General features: G+C 34.7%; 1 protein-coding gene across 2 annotated transcripts; it reads left to right on the forward strand.

Moving 5' to 3' along the window:
• The first annotated feature begins 2,462 nt into the window (after nt 1–2,462).
• Nucleotides 2,463–15,260, forward strand: LOC123536464 (monocarboxylate transporter 9-like). Of its 2 annotated transcripts, XM_045319666.2 has the most exons (6): nt 2,463–2,916; nt 3,537–3,709; nt 7,678–7,821; nt 11,846–11,993; nt 13,077–13,903; nt 14,659–15,260. In XM_045319666.2, exons 1-6 carry the CDS (start codon nt 2,879–2,881, stop codon nt 14,820–14,822), a joined length of 1,494 nt encoding a protein of 497 aa, XP_045175601.2. In that variant the 5' UTR covers nt 2,463–2,878; the 3' UTR covers nt 14,823–15,260. The 2 variants fall into 2 exon arrangements, with proteins under 2 accessions (XP_045175601.2, XP_053384648.1); XM_053528673.1 differs by lacking the exons at nt 2,463–2,916; nt 3,537–3,709 and adding an exon at nt 4,548–4,956.
• Nucleotides 15,261–20,193: the final 4,933 nt, after the last annotated feature.

Below are 20,193 nucleotides of genomic sequence, written 5' to 3' on the forward strand. Positions count from 1 at the left end.
GTCTTTTTATATTAAACACGCTTTTAATAGCTTCAATGTGGAAAGACACAAAAATAATATTATTCTTACCGCATGGAAGCTTTTCCTGCTGAAACATAAAAACTTTTCCTCTTTCTTTAACTTTATATAATAGTCAAAAAAAAGAATGCCCAACGTGTCATATACTTTAAACGACGTCAACGTCAAAGCTTATTACTACTGTGTTTTACCAAATTTATGTAATGGCTTTATTTCACTACAGCGACGGCCAACATGTGATAATAGAATATAAAGCACTTTACAAGGAACCCTATTTATCTTAACGTTCAAAGTAACCAGAGTTGTATAAAATATTGTATTTTGCTTCTTTTATCGTAATTTCTTAGAAAAATATTAAATTATTTTATCTTCTTCAATGTAGCTTTAAAATATTTCTTTCTAAACGTAACTTCCAAATATTTCTTTGAAAATGGCTGTTATAACTTACCTTGCACTATATGCCCAATAACATCAGTAACCACCTTCCATTGTCTTACATGCCGCATGACATTTCAATATGAGTACATAAAAGCCGTAAAATATTGACAGAATTACATACTTTCGAACTTTTAATTGTGCGCGGTAAATGACACGTAACGTCATGACTTCAATTACATCATTTTAACTAAACAATGTTTTGTAGCGTTTCTGTGCTAATTTTTAATTACTCCTGTTTTACATAATTGATAATTATAATAGAGTTTTAGCAATATTTGTACTTGAAGCAATTGTAACACATAACTATTTGTTAAAAAAACTTAAAATAATAATAGATGATTTTGAATATTTCAAAAGCCAAATGCTGATTTCTAGTGGGCTTTACAGATGAAATTATCAGATCAGTATAGTCTTATAAAAAAGAAGGTTATACTCAGATTACTGTCCCTAAACTGATATTTTCAGTATAACATATTTCTGTCAAAATTACACCACCCAGCTTTAATACTTTCAAATCTTTCTGGCACTCTTCTTCAGCAGTGGTGCAATACTTCAGTTATACGAGATGGCATGTCCAATACAAATGTTCTTATATTGTAAATACTCAAACTTACCACCGACAACGCCCATTGATATAATGAGATACGTCAAAGAAGATGCAAAGAAGCACACCATCACAGTGAAATTAAGCAAAAGAGAACCTGAAATCCCTACCGCCATCAAACCGGTTTTGTTGATTAACGCTCCAGTAAATAAACCTACAAATAAGAAAATATATGTAAATGAGTACAGTTACCTTTCTTTATCGTTATGATCTGAATATTTTAAAATAATTTACACACTTAATTCGGCTAGTTTCTAGAAGAAATTACTTCACATAAATTTTGATCTAATTATGAATGTACAAAGGCGGAACAGTTAAAATTAATACATCGTTTTTGTATTAAAAGGGCCAAGAAACTTTAAGGCTGCTTATAAAATGAATGTGTTAATTTCATAACAGCAAGAAAATAAACGTATAAATGTTCACGCCTTTGGAAAAGTGGACCACAGTTTAGTACGCAGATAAATTACCAGTATTTGATAATCCGTGAACATGGAAGAATTAAGAGCATGTATGTTTAAAATCTACGGTAGAATACAATCTGTCAGTATATTGCCATTCTACAAAATGTAGTATGACATAAGAGCTATGAATAAAAATATTTGGAAGCACAGAAGGCAAGCAGAAAAAAGAATGGCTGTTTCGGTTATATTAAATCTGTTGATAAAATGTGACGAAAAATGCAACACTCATCACTATGGTAGCATTTTCTGCCAAGAAATTAGCAATACCTAGCTATCTCGTGGCAGAAATTTGCCACTATACATCACGCCCATAATACCGGATCAAGGAGAATTTTTTCAAACAAGTATTGAACGGACTGATCCACAAGGACCGGACAATATAACAACTCTGAGTTTCAACAATTAGATTTGTACTAACTATCAAATCTATCACGATGAGCTTGTTAATTGTTTATTCATGCCATTTACTTGAATGTGTATGGCGTGCTAATGTCGCACATGTAATCTAAGAGCAAATTATCTTTTATACTGCATACAACAAATTTACTAGTAAATCGACCATATGAATTTCGTACAAAACGTTTCAGGTTACTAAATTGTCATATCGACCAATGCTGTATGATACTGGGTAACACAATTTATCAAATGTTTAACTGAAGTTGATGTTAAAATATTTTTATCTGGACTGACAATTTGTTAGTGTAATGATTTGATAACTTGTCTTGCACAACCTGTGACATGTGAAATGTATAACCTTGACCCTTGGCTGATATGCATGTAATTTGAGCTCTATGCAATGCTCACAATTATGATTTATTGGTTGTTTACTCGCCTTTACCAGACAAAAAAATGTATCCTATAACATTTATCCCAAAGTGACACTGAATTTCAAATGCTTTTATTTGTTTTTGATCATGAACTTCGATACATTTTTAGCAGATATCGCTTGATTTTAAGTTTGTTGAATAATGAAATGAAAATTCGAAGTTATTATAAACTGGAAAAACTATCGAGCATTCAGTTGAATACATTGTAACTGTAAAATCCACTGTCGTTTCATATTGCAGATGAAATCGGTAGGGTCATTCGTGTGAAAACTGTATAAAATTAAATAACTAAACCAATGGTTGTTTACCGTTCTATATTATTGTTTCAATTTTTGAACAAAACAAATAAAGGCGAAATATTTGCAGTTTCATTCATGATATATTATAAATACAAAGCACGCCTTACGGTTATTTTCAGGTCATGATGGTACAATTTATTCATACTCATGCATCATGTATTGTGACTTAGACTCAGAAATGAATGAAATTAAAAAGCGTAAACAATTGTATTAAAAAGACGGTATACGATGAACACAAAATCTAAAGAACAAAGAGATGGAGCAGGGTAATATTTCATTCTATATTCAGGCATTCTTCATTACCTAATAATTCTATTTAACGATTCATGAATTCTGTGTTTGATATGGAGTAGGTGTTATGTTAGGGGCCAGTTGATGAAAATGTAGTTAAGTGAACGCACTACAGTTATACAGAAGTTTAAAGCCAAGGACAGGCAGGTTGCAGCCACCCACATAGTTTTCCATGTTTAAAACGGGAGATGTAAATGCGTACACGTTGGCATCGACTGAGGCAACCTCATAAAGATATATAGGACTGTGATTCAGGGGATATTCCAATATGCTAAATTTCGGAAATGTACTGGTCCATCATTCAATTTGGCAGTACCATTTATTATTCGAAGGGGTGTTCACTGAAATTTTACTGACTGAATAGCGAACAGTGTAGACCATGATCAGTCTGCTCGTCCGTGCAGGCTGATCTTGGTCTGCACTGGTCGCCAAAAACAGAATCATTTGCTGACAGCATGCTAAAGGTTAACAATATTACCTAAAAAGAAATTAAAGCAGTGTGTGTATCTGCGACACCTATGTTTTATGCACTTTGTATGTATCATATGCCACCTATGTTTTATACACTTCGTGTGTATCTTTTATATCTTGACAGGGGACGGCACAAAATATTTGTCTTGATATCTTGCTGTTTGATAATGGTTCTTCATATCGGGTTGCTGTACGCCATCGGCATTCTATTTACTGATGTTATGACAACATTCGACAGTACACGTGCTGAAACGGCAGTAATACAGTCAACATCCATAGGTGTTTGTCTTATTTCGGGTAAGTTAATCAAATTTAAGAAATATTAAGAAAATGTTAGTATTGCTCATCGAACTGACGATCATTTTCACAGGGTATCATGGAAAAGTGGTATTCGTTTTTGGTAAGTAAATATTCTAGTTATTACTTTGCCAGGACTTACTTAGGTGGAATATTCATTGATATTTATCGATCTGGTGAATTTGCTGGAGTACATTTTAAAATTTAATTTTTTTCTGTGAGCACTGGGTTTTTTCCACAAGTTGTTCCTATGCTTGGTATCTCCTAAGTGTCTCTTTGGCATTATAAATTTTCTCCCGATAGGACCGAATATTTATAAAATGCTAGTGTCTGTGTCATATTGTATGGCAGAAACTGCTAAATTATTGTACACGGCAGAAATATTGCTAGTCTGTATTGTGCACGGCTGAAATATTGCTAAATAATTGTAGTGTATTGTAAAGGGCAGAAATATTGCTATTCAGTATTAACATTATATTGCTAGTCCATTTTGTATGTACTGGCAGAAATATTGCTATTCAGTATTAACATTATATTGCTAGTCCATTTTGTATGTACTGGATGTATTGTATATTGTATTGCCAAAATATTGTACCTGTATTGTGCACAGCAGAAATATCGCTATTTACCCTGCCTCCTACAATTTTCTTGCAATTTTGTTAGTCAATAGACGTCACGTGGAGACAGGATGAATTTGGATTAAAACAAAACGGCTGCTGCATCGCTGGCGTAATTAAATCAAGTCAGATTAATACTTAGTTCCGGCGATAGTATAGTTTCCGGGAGTAAATATAGTGTTTTCTTGCCGTTTTCGTTCTACTTAGTTTAGGCTCGTGAAGTTTGACAAAAGTTAGCCGTAAAAGCGGAATAACTCTGTATGGGAGACACGGGTGTTGAAATCTTGTTTTAAGTGAAATCATCGTAAAGCAAAGGAATTGACATATTTGTAACTCGATTAGCAGTTTGTTGTAGGATCATTTAATCAACGTGCAAGATAAATGATTTTACAGGAAACGGGATGAAAGCCGAAGTTTCAAGACATTTGTGACATCGTGAAATCTGGTGATTTTCGAAAGGATGGAACAGAAAGTTTCTGATCTAAACCAGTTCATAACCTGTGTAAATGAGCTTTTGTGTTTTGTGATTAAATCAAAATACATGTCATTGTGCATTTTATGGCTGGTGTAAATCAACTGTAAACAAAGCATGATGACCAGACAAATGATTGCACGATTCCAGTCTGCACTGTAAGTAGCTTTGTTAATTTACAAATTACTAGATTATAGCATGTAAGTAAAGGGTAGTCGGCAAGATAAAATCGTTACACAGCTTGTTGGTGACAGGATACGGATTTACGCTGTCTCGAAAATCCATGAGACAGCGTATATCCCGTATCCTGTAACCAACAAGCAGTGTAACTAATAGTATCGTATTGTATGGCAGAAATATCGCTAAAGTATTGTTCTTGTGTTGTGTTGTATTGCTATTCCGTATTGTATGGTAGAAATATTGCTAAATTATTGTACTTTTGTTGTATTGCTAATTCCGTATTATATGGCAGAAATATTGCTAAATTATTGTGCTTGTGTTGTATTGCTATTCCGTATTGCATGGCAGAAATATTGCTAAATGAGTTTACGTGTATCGTACATGGCAGAAATATTGCTAATCCATATTGTATGGCAGAAATTAAATTATTGTACGTGTACTAGTATTGTATACGACAAATATTGCGATGGGTTAGTGCACGGCAGAAATATAGCTATTGTCCGTATATATATATAGCGCTTCTGAAATTTTGCCTTAAGTTTACTAAAGTGTGCAGCATGTTTAGTCCTCTGTTGTTAGAATTTTCATCACATTGTCTTCCCTGGGTCATTTTATGTGACAAGATTTAGGCGTGATATTCAGGTAGAAAGATGCGGCAACAAATTATCAAAACTTGTTCCATTACTGAGTCTGCATAAATTAAAGTGATATTAAATCACCAATCTATAAATGAAATATTGGTCAGTATTTGAGAAATTAAAAGCAAGTGTCTTACAGATCTTGAGTTTATTATTATTCCTTTGATTCATAATTCTGGTCCTTGAATAATAAATCATGATGCTTATAGTTGTATAAAGATATTTTCCGCTTTGTAGTTACGCCAGTTTCTTAGAAGGACTTTCTATATTGAGCTGTAATTAAAATCGGACTTATTTTATTGGGATATGGATGCATATACTAACTAATTTGATAACATTAGTCTGAATTGTTTTGATAAAGTTGTCTACGCTTTCATGTATGACACTTTCTGTTTGCGCGCATTTCCTGTTAACCTTCATCTAAGGTTGGACTTTTGACACAACAAATTTGATCATTAAAAAGTTTATAAGTCATAGCAATTTAGTGTTTTACAGTTTTTATCGCATGTTTGACGTTGCCGGAGTGTATTAAAGCCATTACATAAAAATGATGATACACTAGTATAATAAAGCTTTGACGTAGACTTCGTTTACAATATAGGAGACGTTGGTCGAATTGACTTGTTTATAATAATTAAAGAAAGTAGAATTTTTCATGTTTCGACAGGAAAAGCTAACATGGGATAAAAAGAATATTATATTTATGATTTTCCACACTCGTTGAATAAATTCAATATAAAAAGATACTAATGTAATATCCTCTATATATTCATGTCACATATCTGCGTCATCATTGTAGTTTATGATTATGCGTTGTTCTATATAATCAGGTTTGGTATTGATTGACTCTGTAAAACCATGTCTGGTATTTGTGTGCTTGGTTAGAAATCCCAAAGGATTTTCTTATTCATTTTGTTGTATTCTAAAGCAATAATTATTACTTTATAAAAAGATATATATCAGTTTAAACTAAGCAATTGTTTTCATTATAATTTTATCCAATATATTTGATATGCGTTCTAACGTGTAAGTTGTATAACAAACACATATTCTATATACACATTGCAAGTGCAAGACAAGTTATCAAATCATTACACTAACAAATTGTCAGTTCAGATGATACTATTTTAACTTCAGTTAAACATTTAATAAATTGTGTTATCCAGTATCATACACATTGGTCGATATGACAGCTTAATAACCTGAAACGTTTTATACGAAACTCATATGGTCGGTTTACCAGTAAATTTGTTGTATGCATTATAAAAGATAATTTGCTCTTAGATTATAAATGACACGAATAAACAATTAACAAGCTCATTGTGATAGGTATGGTAGTACGTACAAATCTAATTGTTCAAACTCAGAGTTGTTATATTTTCCGGTCCTTGTGGATCAGTCCGTTCAATACTTGTTTGATAAAATTCTCCTTGATCCGCTATTATGGGTGTGATGTACAGTGGCAAATTTCTGCCACGAGATAGCTAGGTATTGCTAATTTCTAGGCAGAAATATGCTACCATAGTGATGAGTGTTGCATATTTCGTCACATTTTATCAACAGATTTAATATAACCGAAACAGCCATTCTTTTTTCTGGTTGCCTTCTGTGCTTCCAAATCTTTTTATTCATAGCCCTTATGTAATACTACACTTTGTAGAATGGCAATATACTGACAGATTGTATTCTACCGTAGATTTTAAACATACATGCTCATAATTCTTCCATGTTCACGGATTATCAAATACTGGTAATTTATTTGTGTACTTAAATTTGGTCCACTTCACCAAAGGCGTGAACATTTATACGTTTATTTTCTTGCTGAAAATTAAGCATTTATTTTATAAGCGGCCTTAAAGTTTCTTGGCCCTTTTAATACAAAAACGATGTATTCATTTTAACTGTTCCGCCTTTGTACATTCATTATTAGATCAAAATTTATGTGAAGTAATTTTTTCTAGAAAGTAGCCGAATTAAGTGTGTAAATTATTTTAAAATATTCAGATCATAACGATAAAGAAAGATAACTGTACTCATTCACCTGTATTTTCTTATTTGTAGGTTTATTTACTGGAGCGTTAATCAACAAAATTGGTTTGATGGCGGTAGGGATTTCAGGTTCTCTTTTGCTTAATTTCGCTTTGATGGTGTGCTTCTTTGCATCTTCATTGACGTATCTCATTATATCAATGGGCGTTGTCGGTGGTAAGTTTGAGTATTTATAATATAAGAACATTTGTATTGGACATGCCATCTCTTCATATAACTGAAGTATTGTACCACTGCTGAAGAAGAGTGCCAGAAAGATTTAAAGCTGGGTGGTGTAATTTTGACAGCAATATTTCAGTTTAGGAACAGTAATCTGAGTATAACCTTCTTATTTATAAGACTATACTGATAATTTCATCTGTAAAGCTCACTAGAAATCAGTATTTGGCTTTTGAAATATTCAAAATCATCTACTTTACCACTTCCTATAAGGATCCTGCACCCTAATAAAGGTTTTCTATTCAAGATACCTTTTTTCCAAGACTTGTTGACATTATATAACTTAAACCTAAAGTAATACAACCATGATTTCAGTGTTGAAATCCCCTTAATATTCAGAATTTGGCATGCACAAATTGCAAAATTGTATTGGACCGGACCCCATACCCACCTCATACAGATAAGTTACAACATTTTCTCAAAATAAGATAACCAGTTATTGGAGAACAGGTCTCTAACAATTAGACCAAAGAATGGAAATAACAATATTTTTCAATTTTTAATTCTTTATAATAAAAATTTCATTTCAAATACTAACTTTTCTTCAGGTAATAAAAAGTAAAACACTTGTGAAACTTCAGTTAATGACAGAAATGACTTTCTTTTAAAACTCATCAGAATGCAGGATTTTGTGTTTAAAGTACAAAAATATTGAAAGATAGGGTTCCCCTTGAATAATATCCGCCACGCTCCTACACCCTGGTATACATACATATACAATACTGTGTATACACTATCTGGGTCATGGGTGCCCCTGACGCACCATTGTTCCTAAAAAAACTACAATCATACATTTTTAAAGCCTAGATTCAGAGCATTTTTAAAGAAAATTTCTGCTTGCTGCGCTCGCAAATCGCAAATCTGGTATCAGTAGTATTATATTCAGCTGAAGTCCAGGAGAAAGCAGGAAACAGGCACACTGTCTACTAGTTATGCAAGATATTTAGCTTCTTCTCCCTTTCTTTTTCCATTAGACTGCTTGTAGCTTGTATTAGGTCTAGACAGTTATCACCTTTGTTTTACCTAAAAGCAATTTGGGTGAACTTTATCAGACAGTTTTGCTTGCATGACATCAGACAAACGACGGGGCATACTCATGATGTTCACAGGTAAAATTATTATAGAAAAAAAATTAAAAAGGGAGAATATATCTTCATATATATTCAAACCTTCATAGAAGGCCAAAAATAATTCTCGGCTCCAAGTAAAATCCCAGCCCTCTCCCCTCCCATAGCCTCTCCCGAAGTTTAAATGGCCGGCCCCTGTGCTCGAAGGAAGGTGTCGGGTATTTATGTAATCGTAAAAACATTGAATTATTGGTAATTCCGACATGTATGGATTCATTTTGATATGACGGCGTAATTATGGCATTGTGCCGCATTTGAGGCAGTGACGATGCCGAAAAAACGATAAACAAATAATTTTCTGATCATGAAATTTTTAATTTACGAAATCACATTGAAAGTGTTTAATCTATATAATTTACAAATTTCATTAGAATAGGACCAGAAAAGAAGATTTTATAGCACTTATCCGAGTTATTATTATGCCCCCCTTCGAAGAAGGAGGGGTATATTGTTTTGCAGATGTCGGTCGGTCTGTATGTCGGTCGGTCGGTCTGTATGTAGACCAATCCGTTTCCGGATGATAACTCAAGAACGCTTGGGCCTAGAATCATGAAAGTTGATAGAGGGAGGTTGGTCATCACTATTGATTTTGAGGTCAGTCTGTCAAAAGTCAAGGTCACAGTGACCCTGATTAGTAAAACGGTTTCCGGATGATAACTCAAGAAAGCTTGGGTCTAGGATCATGAAAGTTGATAGGGAGGTTGGTCATGACCAGCAGATGTCCCCTATTGATTTTGAGGTCAGTATGTCAAAGGTCAAGGTCACAGTGACCATGAACATTCAAACGGTTTCCGGATGATAACTCAAGAACGCTTGGGTCTAGGACCATGAATGGGGTTAGGAAGGTTGGCCATAACCAGCAGATGACCCCTATTGATTTTGAGATTAGTGAGTCAAAGTTCAAGGCCACAGTGACCAGGAACAATTAAATGGTTTCCAGGCAATAACTCAAGAACGCTTAGGCCTATTGTCAAGAAAATTGATAGTGAGACTGGTCATGACAAGTAGATGACCTTATTGATTTTAAGGTCATTAGGTCAAAAGTCAAGGTCATATTTGCCAGGAACAGTTAAACGGTTTCTGATCTTCTTGTCAAAAACAACAGGGCCTAGGGCTTTGATATTTGGTATGTAGCAAAATCTAGTGGTCCTCTACCAAGATTGTTCAGATTATCTCCCTGGGGTCAAATATGGCCCCACCCCGGGTGTCACATTGTGTATATAGACTTATATAGGAAAAAACTTCGAAAAACTCTTGTCCAAAACCACAGGTCCTAGGGCTTTGATATTTTGTATATGACATCATCTAGTGGTCTTCTACTAAGTTTATCCAAATGATTCCCCTAGCGTTAAATATGGCCCCGCCCTGGGGGTCACATGGTTTACAAAGACTTATATAAGGAAAAACTTCTTGTCCAAACCACAAAGACTAAGGCTTTGATATTTGTAATGTAGCATCATCTAGTGGTTCTCTAGCAAGTTTGTTCAGATTATCCCTCTAGGGTCAAATAAATTGGCCCCACCTCGAACTTATAGACTTATATAGGGAAAACTTAGAATCTTCATGTCTACAACCTACATCACTCAAATTTGGATCACATGTATTGTTTTAAGTGGCAAGATGAACCTTGATGTGAGTTGACCTTGATCTTGACCTAGTGACCTACTTTCACATTTCTGTAGCTACAGCCTTCAAATTTCGACAACATGCATAGTTTTATGTTCCGAAATAAAATTTGATCTTCATTTTGACCTAGTGACCTACTTTCACATTTCTCAAGCTACAGCCTTCAAATTTGGACCACATGCATAGCTTTGTGTACCGAAACAAACTTTGACCTTGTTATTGACCTTGTGACCTACTTTCACACTTTTGAAGGTACAGGCTTCAAATTTGGACCACATGCATACATGTAGTTTCGTGTTTCGAAATAAAATTTGACCTTGATTTTGACCTAGTGACCTACTTTCACATTTCTCAAGCTACAGCCTTCAAATTTGGACCACATGCATAGCTTTGTGTACCGAAACAAACTTTGACCTTGTTATTGACATTGTGACCTACTTTCACATTTTTGAAGGTACAGGCTTCAAATTTGGACCACATGCATAGTTTTGTGTTTTGAAATAAAATTTGACCTTGATTTTGACCTAGTGACCTACTTTCACATTTCTCAAGCTACAGCCTTCAAATTTGGACCACATGCATAGCTTTGTGTACCAAAATGAACTTTGATCTTGAGATTGACCTATTGACCTACTTTGACATTTCTGAAGCTACAGGCTTCAAATTTGGACTGCACGCATATTTTTGTGTTTTGAACTGAAATTTGACATTGATTTTTACCTAGTATCTACTTTCACATTTCTCAAGCGACAGCCTCCAAATTTGAAGCACATGCATAGTTCTGTCTACCAAAATGAACTTTGACTTTGAAAATGATCTAGTGACGTACTTTCACACTTCTCAAGCCACAGTTTTCAAATTTGGACCACATGCACAGTGTTTTGTACCGAAATGAAATTAAATCTTGATTTTGATCTTGAGCTAGTCTTAAAATTTGGAACATTAAAATATGGCTCAGTGGTCAGAAACCAAGGTCACTATGTGATCTCATGTTAGGTTAATAGGTTAAAGGTCAAGGTCAGATTCGACCAGAACAGTAGAACTTTTGTTTACATTGAGCTTATAATTTCTGTTCCTTGTGCAATTACTGAACGCATCATAGGGAGCGTTTCGTGTTCGACGAGCTCTTGTTTTATTAAGCACCCGTCAATGTTCCTTACACGCAGTTTATGTAAGTATTAAAGTAACTATTCGTTGTTTTTTTTAAGGCCTTGGTTTGTCCTGCGTATATATTTCCTCAGCGGCTGCTGTAAGCCAGCATTTCTCAGGCAGGAAGCAGATATTATATTTGTCTGTACACGCCACAGGGGCTGGAATAGGTGGAATGTTGTACCCGCTTTTAATTAAATATCTAAGGTAAGATCAAATTTGTTTTGATTACTATATTGATGGGACATTTTGTCGCGGGAGAAAAATTCAAACGATCGCATAGACAAATGAACTTAAAGAAAAACAAGAAATATAGAGATCAATTTAATGTATTTGAACAGATAGCAACCTCAGTACTGGTTCAGTTAATGATCAACAACAGGTTTGATGCGTCATAACTGGTATAAACTTTGCAACTGACCTCTCCTATGCTCTGCCTTTATTATTTCTTTCGTCCTAGTTATCTATATGTTTAAACTGGACTATGTATGTAGTGTATGTGTTTTATCATGTACATATATACGCCAGGACATATATTCCATGGGATGGCTTCTCGAGAGAATTGCGTATTTTTGGAAGTTGGTTTTTCTTCTTGGATATTTATTCTTGTTTATTTTTTTCTATTAATTCAATAAGAAGCCGTATACAAGTTTCGATTCTACTCCCATTTACCTTCCTGCTCTGCATTATCCCTTATCCCTTACCCAATTTTGCCTTCTGCTCTCAATAATATCTACTCCAGCCGTAGATTTATCCAATTTAAGTTTCAGTCATTGCTGTATTCTTTTTCTCAAAGACCTTGACTTTTCATATGTTATTCTAAATCGTCATTTTCCCATTTTCCCCTAAGGACTAACTGCCTTTCTTCTGAATTTTAGCTTAAATCACATTTTATGCATTTTTTAATGTGACATAGCCTTATAATACTGTATGCTAGTCGTTATAAATTTGCATAATTTTTTTAGCAATTCCAGACTTATGGTGACAGTTCATTGCAGACACGTCAGTGAATAGTGGCCGAACATCGGTCTCGTCACAAGAAACCGAAACACATGCTGTACTTAGTCTAATAAACAAATTTGAATTTTAGAGGGTAGATTTTAGTGTAAGATATTAAGAAATGACTTAAGACATAATAAAATGTTATGGTGAGTGAAGCCTCCAACGCAGTTTGAACCCACGAAGCAATATTTTAACAGTTTGGAATTGGTCATATATCTATCAACAGTCAATGATATGAACATTTAATAACCTGGAAAACGGTCTGATGATTTTTTCTCTTTTTTATAGTGACCTATATGGATTCAGAGGTGCATTACTGATAATTGGAGCGATTGGTATGAATGCAACACCTACCTGTTTTCTTTGGAAACATCACTCAAACACCACAAAGCCACAAAAATGTGTTGAAGTTACTAACCAAATTGACGAATTTCAAACACTTTTTGAAGTGAAAACAGAAGACAGTGATGAAATCATCACGATAGAAAAGTTAAAACAAAGCCCATCTACAGAAGTTTATGATTCCGTATATGTAAGCCAGTACCCAGTGCAACAGGGTGATACTAAAACAAAAACGGTTATTGTCCAAGGTCCTGGGAATAAGTCTACTCATTTGAAGAAAAGTAAACCAGGACAAACATTAAGTGAAAGTTTCAGACACATCTTGCACAATAAAAGTTTCATCTTTTTTGTATTTGGAATGGTCAGTTTAACACCATGTATCACAATGATGATTATTTTTGTGGCCGATATCTATAAGGACAATGGACTGACAAACGATGACGTGTCATTGGGATTGTTATTACTCAATGTAATGAGTACGGTTGGACGTTTACTTCTGGGAATGATAATGCAGTCCACACGCATTCCAACATTAGTATTGCCTTTACTAAATGCCGTGTTATCTGCCGGTTTAATATTCTCCTTCATTCTTGTCAAATCTCGCTGGCTTTTAATCGTGTTAAGTGGTGCTATTGGCATGCCCGTTGGAGTGTTTGCATCTATGTTAACTGTTGTTACCCAGAAGCTTGTAGGCTCAGACTTACTGCCGATAGCACTTGGAACATTCTTTACATTTAATGGCATTTGTCAAGTTGTTGCCGGTCCAGTCAATGGTAAGTCATTGAAATTTGTCTTAAATCATACATGGAAAATATGTAACACAAGAAAATTAACCACAAACAAATAAAAATACGGGGTGATGCAATATATAGTACACTTTCATTGTAATTCGAAAACTAGACAAATTTCATACCTAATGTATATAATATTTAGCCAATTTATGTATTCAGTTGTAGGATTACAACGCGCGTTCTTCTGGTGTATCAACACCCTTTGACAATCTCTAGATGCTGTAATATGAGCCGCGCCATGAGAAAATCAACATAGTGGGTTTGCGACCAGCATGGATCCAGACCAGCCTGCGCATCCGCGCGGTCTGGTCAGGCTCCATGCCGTTCGCTTTTAAAGCCAATTGGAATTGGAGAAACTGTTAGCGAACAGCATGGATCCTGACCAGACTGCCTGGATGCGCAGGCTGGTCTGGATCCATGCTGGTCGCAAAGCCACTATGTTGGTTTTCTCATGGCACGGCTCATATAATATGTGGAATCGCTATTATTGCATAAAACTGATAAAAATTTCGAAAAAAGACTATTTCGATGTAACGTCAGCTGCGTCACGTTATAGCGGATACTTGTCTGTTTATGTATTTGCAGACCTTAAGTAACTATGCGTATCTTTTATATTTAGAAACTAAAACACATATATGAAATACATGTCTTTGGAGGTTTGTCTCCTATATGCGAATATTGATAAAACTTTCTTTTGACATTACGTTTGTTTTAATTGCTATTCTTTTCTTTTCTAGGATATATCAGAGATGTAACCGGTTCCTATATTGCAATATTCTACATCGCAACAGGGATATGTTTAGTGGGAGCTGTCATTTTCTTTTTTGCACACATTACAAGACGCAGAAAGAAACACGACATTAAAAGAAGGTCATCAGTATTCTACCTGACCAACTTTTAAGAGTTCAATGCTTTGGAAAACAATTTGCAAACTACTTTGAGTATAAGCCTTACTACAAGTTGCTATGCTTAAGTCATTTCTTTGGTATTGCATTCGCAAAAACCTCGTGCATTTAATTTGTTTAAAATTCTAGACCATTACTAGTAATTACTAATTGGTTATAAGGCGACATGTTTTTTATTCTGTATTAATGTCTTGGTCGACTTATGGCATTATTGCATACAGGACGATGAGGGATGACTTCTTCACATGGAAAAAGTCTACATCCCAACCGAAGCTTTGAATTCACAACTGTGAGGAGCAAGTGACTCAAAGATAGCTTGATAGTTGCGACAATGAAATTGCCTTATAAATTGAAAAACATAAGCAAAACTGTTAAATTTCTGACAAAATATTGACTTATAATTATGCAAAATATACAGTTACATAAAAAGTAAAGCGTTTATTTATTATAGTGGCCACCTTACTAAGCCCTGTTGGCTTCTGAGACACCAACATAATTAAACAGTAGTACTTCCCGATTCGTATGTTATAATACCTGGCCCATGGCAGGCACGCAATCGGCAACGATTATTTAACTAGCTGGCGACTCACCATCCGGTCTTGCTTCATTAAAAAATGCCCGCCTCTTACACATTTAAATTTTAACCTTCGGTTCAACTCAGTAATACATTAAAATCTTTAGGGACTATTCTTAATTCTTTGTCAACTTTGCAGACCATCCAGACAGCCAGACATTATGAGACATAGTTAAGTTTAGCGGTGGAGGCAAATGTTATCTTGTCTCATTTTCACGACAAAAACTAATTATTACTAGCATATGCGGGTATCTGGTTGGCAATAGTACGTTAAAGTTAAAGGGATATATATTTAAGGGAACACTACACATCTTTTGCTTTAAACGATTTTTAGATATTAAAGCAGTTTCACATGTAAATAGTAAACACGTGATATTAGGTTTTATATGGTAAATTCTAAAATAGCGGCCAACATGGCGAAATAACTTCTTTCAACTGCTTGTATTAAAGTCGTTTTATCTTAGGCTTTTATACCAAACAGCGATAGCAGTAAATAAATAGGAAAGCTGACCAAATATTTTTCTGTCTTTAAGTCCGTCTGTCTGTCATGAAACGGGGCAATGTGTTTTTTTCTAATCTCGTTGTACTGAATTGTTTTACATAACTTGGCAGAACTGTACACTCCTTGGCTTTGTTTGTTTGGTTAAGTTTTACATCACATCTTACAATTTACTAAATTGTTATTACGATCATGTGCTCACTTTCCAGTTTTGCAGATAGTGGAGAAAGACCAGAGGTGACTGTCTGATAAGTATTTAAGGTACCGGCGGATGCTTTGATAGAAGGACATACCTTCGATAAGGCAACTATATTGCTCTGTCTCTCTCTCTCTCTCTCTCTCTCTCTCTGTCTGTCTGTCTGTCTTATGAAATAACTCTACATCTCAAAAGGGATTTCGAACCAGTAACGGACAGGAAAAATATTTTACAGTCAGCTACTTTTAGAATTTTAAGATAATTGTTTGTTTTTGTTCGGTCCAACGTCACACCGACAGTCATAAGTCATAATGGCGACGCTCCAGCTTTACATGGTGGAGACTTCTGGGATTATTTAATCAGGGGTGGTCACCTTGGTAAAACCATCGACCTTCCTTAAGCCAGCTAAATAGCTTCCTCACTTGAAGAACTATACTCCCCGAATTCTAAGATGAGGGACAAAGGGAAGATTGGGGGAAGTGACCAGTCAAACGTATCCATACTTTTCTAGAAGCTATTCAGACAACTTAAAGTCTGTTTCTAGTTACTACATGTAACAAAAGTATTTACCAAGTATTTACAATTTCATCTAAATAGGCTTCTTTCCTGTATTTACAATTTCTGCGAAAAAATATCTTCGAGCAAAATGTTTAGGGCCAAATAATATGCAGACTTGTTAGAACCTTAACTCATTAGATCTACGTACAGAAATTCCCCTTTGTAAGCTCATGACCAAAAATCTAAGTTGTTATTATTGTTTTCACCTTTTTGCACGAACAAAATCTTTAGAAGCGTGAATCCCTTGTCAGATATTATACACTTGGGGCATGAATTATTTTTTTTTTTTTTGTTCCTCTCTATGCCTCATTTTTCTACGTCGAGCAAGTGCTTTAGCGTTTACGTTTGTGTTTCGCAATATGATATGCCACAGGTAAAATCTTGCAATTTCCATTTAATTTGTTTAACATTAGACCTTTTGACAAACTACAGTAGATTTGTATGAAAATGATGCTAGGTTTTAAACAAAAAGCTAACATCAGATTTCTTAAACGCATTTTATGATCATGTTTATCTAGAAGTTTTAACTTGTCCATAATTAGATCTCACAGAAAGAGGGAGATTATAACGAAACCGGGAAAAAATTGACAAATCAATTGAGATATGTGGTCAGAAGCTTCGACTCGCATAGAACTGCAGGATGATTGCTTGTATTGGCAGTAAGCGATTTCAATGGTATGTTAGCACATTTCCTTCGGAACAACGTTTTCCTGTGGTAGATGTACATCTAACATCGACGTCTTGTTGATGTATTTTTGAAGCCATCCGTCTACCATATTTTTCCGTTACAGCTTCTTTTTTAATGGGCCTACTTTGCGATGCATGGCTCTATGACTGTGTTTGGGGTGCTCTGTGCTTCCAGGAAATCTAACCCTTACCTTTTATTTTTTATCCAGACCTGACGGATTATTACCTGGCACAGGTTAACGATTTCAAGTTTACGATGGAGCTGTGACTGGTTCGAGTTAGAATTTCTGTTCTACCTTACAAGCTTTCTTCCAAGATGATGCAGACTGGTTTGGCGTACGACTTCCACACTAATCATAACATAAGCTTTACAAAACATTGCAAAAGTAAATGTCTATTTGACAAAACATTTTAAAAAATCTAAGTCTTAGTTACATAAAAATACTACCAGATCAGGTTTATTTTATGAGAATCCGTTTGAACTGAGTCTCTCTAGAGCCAATATGTATGTAAACAGTGTTTCCTGTTTGGAATTTTTCTTTGAAATGAAGTTAGTTATGCCATGAATAGCATATCTTAAAATTCCAAAAGTAACAAGAACATGAGAGAAATAATAATAATCCCGCTTTAAGGGCTGCTTCGTCGGATTAACCAATGGCTGCGTTATTCGAAGACGTGAAGTTGATTAGTAAGGATCGTTCTAGAACTGTTTCAGTCCAGAGTCAGTATAATGTGACTGGGTAGGATATTATGTCACGTGTCTTGAGCTTGATCAATACTTTCAATTTGCTCACTGCTAAACTAGAAACCACCGTATTATATATTATCAATGGTATGTATAAAGTTGGTAAGAAACTGATGTTCCGAAATTTGACCATTTTAACGCTCACTGTTTGTTTCAATATTCATATGCAATATTTTCACGAGATGCGCTGCCACGAGTGAAAATGTAAATTCTGTTTTTAACGAGTGAAAATTATTTCGATCTTACACTGAAACAAACATATATTCTTTTTATTCTATGTATTTTAAACAAATTACGTACCAGTGAAATAAGAAAATGATAATTTCACTGATTGTAGCAGTGAAAATATCAGTTTTATTTCACCTATAAATGTCAGTATTTCACCGAAAAACATAGAATAAAACCTTGTCATTTAGTAAAAATAACACAAATACGTTAGAAACATATTTTTGTAACAGAGATTTCGTTCTTTCAAAGCTCACCAGAATGCAGGATTTAGAGTGTTAAATACCAAAATATGTTCTGGGAACGTCCAAGACTTTGAATGATTTCATATCGGGTCGGCCATCGGCTCATTTCGGCCACGCATTACATTGCATTATATGTTACACATATACAATATTAGTGACGTAATACACAAATTGTTAGACGCGCCGTTTTCAAAAATCGATACAAGAAATTCAATCTTCGACTTGATTTCTTAGTACCAACGTGCTTAATATTTGGCTAGGTAAACAAGTCATATGAAGGTAAGCATCTCAGTTTTATAAGCATATACACTAATGAAAACTAATAAGAAGTGATTGTTGGCCATGCTTTGTCGGAAGATATACAGCTAACCGATGGAAACGTAAGTTTAAAACGAACATTAGCAGTTTAAAAGGTAAGTCCAAACCGCAAACATCAAACGATACTAAGTTATCCAAACCGGTGTACACTTGTTATCCAAACCGTAACATTCATGTTTCTTCTACTCTCAACGTTTTGTGTCCTTTTTAATACACAAATGTTTGTACATATCGTAGTTTATATATACTTATACTAGAGATTATTACATATGACACGAAGCTGAACCACTTCAATAAGTTAAGAAGACATATTAAAACTAAATACCATTCACAGTTAGCAGTACCGGTGTGACAATTACTTCTTTGGGCGTTACCAAGGTAATTGAATATGGCAACAAAATTTCAAAAAGATGAATGAAATATCTTCCAAAACATACATGTTCCTTTGGTTTTTGTTTTCAACAGACATATTGGACAGACCCAAGCACATGGCTACCGTTGTAGTTACCATACAGTGCAATCCTATCCTCTGCCCGTAACTTCTCCCTATCAATCATCTATGGCTGGCTACACCACTGGTATCTCATTTAGTTTATGTATCAGTCATATAATCCATAAACATGTACAGCACATGTTATGAACAATTTTTCTTATTATGACAGGAAAGAAGGTTAAAAAATATAACTTTGGTCGAACAGCTTTTTATATCAAAATTTAGTAAAAAAAAGTATTCACAAAATACATTATAATAAAAAGAGAAGAAACTGCCGTTTGCATCATCTTGGCTTCAAGGTTAAAGCAAATATGTCCAGTTCCAAGACAAATCCCATAAAACTCTTCAGCCATCACAAGCCACCTCCTAGACTTACATTATAACAATGTGGCGTGTAGGGCCTTCCATAAATCAAAACATATGTATATAATTACATGTTAAATACTGACAATGCAGTGAACAATCTCAATTCTGAAAACAAATAATCACTTCTTGGGTAAATTCCCTGGACTTTTTTGACTTGGTGGTCTCTGACTATGGTTGGAGGGCACATGCAGTCTTCAACCACCATAAACTCTGGAAAGTACCCGTATGACCTAGTGTTCCCTATGTGATATAACCACAATAAAAGAAATAAAATAATAAATAATCTCCATATGCCTTACCTGATTTTATTTTTTATTTTTTTTTTATTTTTGTTTTGGGTTTAACGCCGTTTTTCAACAGTATTTCAGTCATGTAACGGCGGGTATGCCTTACCTGAATGATTTATTTCTGTTCATTGAGAATAAATAACAGGAAGAGAAAACGTTGAAGTTAAATGAAAT

Source organism: Mercenaria mercenaria, chromosome 17 (genome assembly GCF_021730395.1).
Source record: "Mercenaria mercenaria strain notata chromosome 17, MADL_Memer_1, whole genome shotgun sequence".
In the NCBI taxonomy this organism is placed as follows: Eukaryota; Metazoa; Mollusca; class Bivalvia; order Venerida; family Veneridae; genus Mercenaria; species Mercenaria mercenaria.

Bases quoted from the DNA above. Each gene is read 5' to 3' on its own strand.
- LOC123536464 (XM_045319666.2), top strand. From the start codon at position 2,879: ATGAACACAAAATCTAAAGAACAAAGAGATGGAGCAGG. The intron at 3,710-7,677 runs GTAAGTTAATCA...TCTTATTTGTAG, and splicing joins AGGTGTTTGTCTTATTTCGG to GTTTATTTACTGGAGCGTTA. The intron at 11,994-13,076 runs GTAAGATCAAAT...TCTTTTTTATAG, and splicing joins CTTTTAATTAAATATCTAAG to TGACCTATATGGATTCAGAG.